This window comes from Lolium rigidum, chromosome 7 (genome assembly GCF_022539505.1).
Source record: "Lolium rigidum isolate FL_2022 chromosome 7, APGP_CSIRO_Lrig_0.1, whole genome shotgun sequence".
Classification (NCBI taxonomy): Eukaryota; Viridiplantae; Streptophyta; class Magnoliopsida; order Poales; family Poaceae; genus Lolium; species Lolium rigidum.
The window spans coordinates 6,532,416-6,539,433 of NC_061514.1; the positions used below are offsets into that span (position 1 = coordinate 6,532,416).

The window sequence follows — 7,018 nt, forward strand, 5'->3', positions numbered from 1 at the left end:
TGTGCTATTTGTGAGATTTGATGCTATATTTGTGAGATTTGGTGCTATACGGTGATATCTTTGTGCTATATGGTGCTATATATGTTACTGCATATTCAATCCTATAATATGTGCATTTTGTGCGATTTTCTGAGCAAATGAGGCCAAATTGGCAAAAAACAGAAAAAACTGGGCCTGGCTGTGCCGACGGTGTCACCGTCGGCACAGGCCCGTAGCTGTGCCAAATGGCAGGGTCTGTGCCAAAGGTGACACCGTCAGCACAGTCGGCCCAGCCGCGCGTTTTTTTCCCAGATCGAATCGCCACGTTTTCCCGCCGGATCTGGGAAAAAAAAAGGTGAAACTGTGCCGACGGTGTCACCGTCGGCACAGCTGGGGACGTTGACGGCGCCGGCGTGACGGCTGGTTGGCTCTGCCGACGATGGGGCGGCCGACGGCCACCGGCCAGCCGTCGGCGTACGACTGTGCCGACGGTGACTTTCTGTGCCGACGGTGCGCGCGCAGACCCCGACGCCTGCTGTGCCGACGGAGAGACGCCGACGGTGACCGTCGGCAGAGCCTGTGCCGACGGTGGACTTACCTGTGCCGACGGTGCGGGGCCGTCGGCCCACGGCGTCGCTCCCGTAGTGGTTATTCATCTGCATAAACTCGGCAGAGCCTATTCACATTGTATGTTTCTGTCTGCAGACCAATGGCTGTTTTATGTTGACTGGCGAAGTACTTACAAAATCTTTACCGGCAATCTTATCTATCGTGGTAGCTCTTAGCTGGCTTCTTCTTGACAAGTTCGTTGATCAGTGAAGTATAAACACCAAAATCTGAAACCATTCCTTTTGCACTTTTCAGTTCTTCGGGATCAGTAACTTTTCCATGCTTGCACTGCCCATCCAAGAGAATGTTGTATGTGATATCATCAGGGGGCACTCCTACATTAAGCATTGCATGAAGAAGCATGTCAGCATTCTTCAACTGCCCCAGCTTGCAGAGGCCGCTCATGATCACATTATATGTCACGACTCCTGGTTTTCGACCCTTATTCTGCATCTCCTTCAGTAATTTAAAGCCTGTCTTGACGTCACCTTTTCTACAGAAGGCGTCAATCACCATCGTGTAAGTCGTGTTGTCAGGCTCCAAACCAGCTTCCATCATCTCAATAAGGACCCTCTCGGCATCGACTGGCTTTCCTGCCTTGCTTAGCCCTGAGATGAGAGCTGTATATGTCACCTCATCCAACGCAACCTCTTCGTCTGCCATTTTCTGTTTAATGTCCATCGCCATGTCTAACTTGCCATCCTTGCAACACCCATCGATGAGGGTGGTGTAAGTCACCTTGTCCGGCTTGAGGCCTGCCTTCCTCATCTCTTCCACAATGCATTCAGCGGTCTTAAAATCTCTCGCCCGACAAAGCCCGTTCACCAGAGCATTGTATGCCACCAAATCTGGCATGACACCCCTTGCCCTCATATCCCGGTAAAAGTCCATTCCAACCTGCACATCCCCCTCCTTGCAATGCGCGTCTATCAATGTCGTGAACACAACGGCATTGGGGTTCACGCCTCTTTCACGCATTTCATCAAACATTTTCGTTGCATCCTCCAGCCTACCTGCACTGCACAAACCTTTAATCAGAGTACCGTAAGTGTAGACATCTGGCGTGACGCCTGCCTCCGCCATTCCTTTGTACACAGCGTGTACACCGTCCAGGTCACGCGCTCTACACATGCCTGAAATCAAGGTGTTAAAGCTGACCACGGTCGGCTGCACGCCGCGGCTTCGCATTTCGTCGAACACTTTGTGTGCGCTTGCAAGCTCCCCCAATCTGACGAAATTTCGCATCAGCACGTTGAACTGCCTGACCTCCGGGGGCATGCCGGCGTCAAGGAGCTGCAGGTAGAAAGCGTATGCTTCGGGGGTAGTGGGGAGCCGGCTCAGGAGGCCGGAACACATGGCCGCCGGTAGACGGGTACCCTGGCGGAGGGCAAGGACGACGAGCGAGCACGCGTCGGAGAGGAGGCCCTCGTCGGCGTAGGCCGCGGCGAGCTCGGCGACGAGAGGGGCGGGGTCGGTGGGGGAGGCGGCGGGGAGGAGGAGCGGGAGGAGGCGCGGCGAGGAGGCGCGGCCGAGGCGGGAGGCTAGGAGGCGCAGGAGCTGGCGGGCGTGGTCCGGGAGGCGGTGGAGGAAGAGGTGGTGCGACATGGAGAGGAAGGAGGCGGGCGTGTGGCGGAAGAGGCCGGGAGGGGAGGCGGCGAGGAGGAGGCGGAAGAGGGAGAGGAGCGGCAGCGGCGGGAGGGAGAGCGGGTTGCTGCGGAGGAGGGTGAGGAAGTGGGCCGAGGTGAAAGCGGGGAGGAGGCGCAGGAGCGGCGCCGGCGCCGTGGACGGGAGCGCGGCGGGGTGGACGGGCAGAGTGAGCGCGACCTCGGAGGCGGCGACGATGAGGGGGTCGGCCTCGGCCGTGGATGGTGAGTGAGATGGCGGCTGCGGCGGCGCGGCGTACCATGGGGGTGAGGAGGACGGCGGGGTTTGAGCAGGCGGCGGGCGGTGGCGGAGTGCTCTCCGCATGTTTGCGGGCGGCGGGGAGTTGGGGATCGAACAGAATGATCCACCGGGAGCGCCAAGTTTAAAGTTTTGTGTGTGTGTAGAACAGCCAAGCTTAAAGATGGGCTGACTCCTGGGCCGGTCATCACGGTCCCGGGCCCCCGTGCAACAAAGCAAACTGGGCCCTTTCCACAAAGTCCATTGCTCGTTTGAAGCAATTTGTTCGGACATTTTTAGAAGTGAAGTTTGAGTGCAAACTTGTTAGAGGCCTTGACTGGGTAAGACATGACAGAGCATATCTCACTATCAATGGAACCTACCCTATAAAAAAAACTATCACTGGAACCAGATGCTAAGCAATGGCTGTTGTCGATGATTGAAACAATGAAGTCGGAGGACATAACTCACATGTTGCTATCTTCATGATCACTAATATTATGGCTGCCCTCATTTGAACTTTTGTGTTGTTCTTTTACAAATGGCAAAGCCATTCCCAGCGAAGTGCTACTACACATACATTTTTCAAAAATGTTGTTGATGGCTCACCCTTCGGGAGCCTATGGAGTAGCTATCTACTAGCTTGAACTTCTTATTTTTGCGTTTTCACTCACGGACAAATATTCTCTAGATGGCATCCGAGCACGCAACCAATACTCCTTGATCAAACCAAATGGCCGAACTTACGGGCATGATGTAAGGACACTGCTTGATTCGAGCCAAATGGCCAAAAAAAAAAGACATTGTATCATGGAAAAGAATAAGGTGTTTTTTTCTTCGAAAATGGGCACTTTATTACTTTAAGCAATAGACCCGGTCTCTGCATAGCTAGGATGCACACAACCGTACAAATATCTTGTTACAAAACATCAATCCATCCGATGATAAAGACCAAAGTTCTCGATAAAAAAACTAGCTAGGTGGCTCAAGGCGAAGATCACGCTGCCACCCATGTTGGGAAAAAATATCCCTCGCCGTATCCTCCAACCGTGAAGACACCTCCAAAAAGAGGTCTCGATGTTCCATCCGCTGGAGAGGCACCCATGAGCGAAGCATAGCTGTGCTTCGGTATATGACCTGCATAAGCGAGGAAGAAATATTATTGAAAATCTTGTCATTTCTACATAGCGAGAGCCAAATAATGGCAATCACTCCCATCCTAATAAGACGCTTAAACCTAACAGCCACACCATTGAGCCAATTACCAAATATATTGGCAACACTACGAGGTGGGTATAAGGTAGACCCTATTTGGAAAGCTGACCATATAGACCTAGCAAACTTACACTGGAAGAACAAGTGTTTAATAGTCTCGTCTTGGTGATAGAAAACACACTTTTTTACTTCCATGCCAGTTGCGTTTCGCAAGATTATCTTTAGTGAGTATGACCCCACGACGAAGATACCACGCAAACACTTTTTTTTAGCGGTATCTTCATCTTCCAAATTTTAGAGTTATTATCGACTGAAATATCAGGCTGAATCAAAGCATTGTACATAGAAGCCACAGAGAATGAACCATTTCCGGTGAGGTTCCAGCGAAACACATCTGACCTCTGCGTCAATTGAACTAGTTCAAGACGTTGTAGCAATTCATGCCAGGAGACTTTTCTAGGTCCGATGAGGGTTCTTCTGAACGTCACATTCGGTGGGAAAGTTTCCAACACCTTAGCGATAGTATCACTTTTGTGGCGCACAATATTGTACAATGCCGGATATTGTTCTCCTAGTGTGGCATTGCCAAGCCATTTATCCTCCCAGAAACGAATTTCCGATCCATCCTTAATCGAGAAAGAACAATATGGAAAGAAATACTTCTTTGTATCCATAAGGCCTGCCCAAAAGTGTGAATCTCCTGGTTTCCAAAGAACCTGAGATAGAGCCTTTGAGCCAATATACTTTCTCTTGAGGAGTGTTTGCCAAACTCCCTCCTCGGTAAGTAGCTTAGATAGCCATTTACCAAGTAAGGCCTATTCTTGACCTGGAGATCTTGGATGCCCAGTCCTCCATGGTCTTTGAGGCGGCAAAGCACACTCCACTTAGCCAATCGATATTTACGCTCTCACTATCCCCTTGCCAGAAGAATCTCCATATGAAGAAGAAGGTGCTAATTGATTTGAACCAAATGGCCAAACCTATGGACAAAAGAATTGCATGGTTCCTACAAATATTGTCTTAGGGCATCTCTAGCACCTTGACCTATTTCAAACACCAATGTATGCACTTTAATCTGTTTGGTGTGTGAGGAGAGACATGCTGTCGTGTCCCCCCCTTGTCCGTTTTAAGCGGGTAAGACCCACCGTCCAAACTCATTTGGTACGCGCAGGTCATATTTGCTCCTCCCCCGCCTCCATTTCACTCAAGTGGCACATATGAATGGAAAACAATAATGTTGTTTACATATGCTCAATCAAATCTATATGAAGTTCATGAAGGGTGTGGCGATCACGGATGTCACAATGCGCATGGAGATATCGGCAAAGTTGCTAGCTTAGATTTCGGCTCAACCAATTTAACCTAAATATGCCACCCTTGTTCATGGAGGCCATCATCATGCTCATTCTCAATGATCGTGTTGTACATAATTGTAATAACCCAGAACATAGGAACAACGAAGGGTAGATTTAGAAATGGGATGTGCATTTCATTTCAAAACGGGGGAAATTTTCGCGCCTTATTGCAACTAAACCTAAGAGGGATCGAGGTTCTCTCTCATTTTGCATCTAGGGTTAGGCAATGTGAGCTAGGGAAATTTCGACATGATCTCTTTTGTAACTTGTTACTTTGGGGAATGTTTGCATTTGACAAGTGTAAATACATTAAACTATAAACATTGAACAATATAAATGGAATTCATAATTTAAACAACTTTGAATTTCAAAGTAAATCATAAATACAATATGTAATTCAGAATTTAAACATTACATAAATCCAAAAGCTCATAAACAAAAACTTGAGCTTTATTGATCATCAACACATAATACATAGTCTTTACAATATTCTTGATACAAGAATTGATAAATAATAAACAGAAATGAAAATGAAGATTACAATTTGCTCCTATAACTAAAACCTAAACTAAATGCTTGAAGAACATATTCTGGTCATATTCAACTTCAAAACACTGCAAAACAAATCACAAACACTAGCCAGAATATAAGTGTTAGCTCAAGATTCAGTTTAGACGAGTTAGCAAGTGACACAATCTTCGGTTTGGACAGAACCAAGTCACGAGCACACTTGTGCTTGTCCAAAACCGAGGACGGCACAAGATAGGATCAGCAAGGAGACCAAAAGCGAGCAGCACTGCGGGGCTCAAGTTTCAGCATATGAGAGCACACAGCTCAAGTGTGCTTGGGCAGCAACGAACAAGGCCATGCAAGAGCATAGTCACCAAGCATGCCAGGCTTGTGTGTCAATGCGAGAGAGAGAAGTAGGGATCATATAAAAGGAGCACAAACCCTAGAACCAGTGACCAGTCGACCAGATAAGATCACCGGGTAAGGGTGAAGCAAAAACAAGCAGAGTTCATCTGTTCTTGAGCAAGAACAGAACCAACACACAACTCCTCAAGCCACCAGAGATCATGGTGACCTAGAAGATCATCCAAGCTCTGGAGGTGAAGAGCTGTGAACAAACCCAAGTACTGCATCAACAAAGCATTACTTTCTAGGAGCCTGGAACAAGGTATACCTAGTTCCTGGAAGAGATCCAATGGATCTAATCCATCATATGCATAAGCATGGAATGAGCGAGATGCTCATATGGGTAGATCATCACTTGGTTTTCACCAAGGATTACTTGCCGATCAAAAGCTACTAAAACAGAAACCATCCGGATACGAGATCTTGTGCACAGAAGCAAGATCCGATGCACGAATAGCACCGATAGATGTATTGCAATAAATAGCAGCTAGTATAGACTACACGGAAAATCCTAGGCACATAACCATCGAAACCCTAGATTTCTTCACGGGCAAGCATATTGGCATTCATACTTACTATGATTCCCTAATATGCAAGCAAAGTTGAGTAGCCAACAAGATCCAACCACTAGGTGAGCAACCTGATCAGTAGCAAGGCTACTGAGGTCACATCACACTTAGCACCAAATAAGAGCAAGCCAAATAGACCACATCACTATCCGAGAAATGGATTCGGAGTTTAATTGCTTGTAAAAGAATCATGAAGCAGCAAACTCATATACAAGCAAGACATTTAAATCATCACTGCATAGCCAGTTCATCATAATTAAGTAATCTAAGCATGAATTTATCACAGATCCATGCTAAGCATGACAACAGCATACTGTTAAGCAATACAACTTAATTCATAGCCACTAGAGCAAGTAAGCAACAGCACAGTGATGCTTGAGCATCAGCATCACCAAATAAGTGAACCATATAACCACAGTGTTAGCCAGTAAGCAATCACTGACAAATAATTGATCAAATTAATCAATCATAGCAAGCCAAGCTACACAGAGAGAT

General features: G+C 47.5%; 1 protein-coding gene across 1 annotated transcript; it reads right to left on the reverse strand.

Moving 5' to 3' along the window:
• Nucleotides 1-713: 713 nt before the first annotated feature.
• LOC124679473 (putative pentatricopeptide repeat-containing protein At1g09680) lies at nucleotides 714-1,952 on the reverse strand. The gene has a single exon (XM_047215221.1). The coding sequence runs from the start codon at nucleotides 1,942-1,944 to the stop codon at nucleotides 742-744; it is 1,203 nt and encodes a 400-aa protein (XP_047071177.1). The 5' UTR covers nucleotides 1,945-1,952; the 3' UTR covers nucleotides 714-741.
• Nucleotides 1,953-7,018: the final 5,066 nt, after the last annotated feature.

What these genes read in the sequence shown, in the direction of transcription:
- LOC124679473 (XM_047215221.1), bottom strand. Translation starts at nt 1,944, where the DNA reads ATGTGTTCCGGCCTCCTGAGCCGGCTCCCCACTACCCCCGAAGCATAC.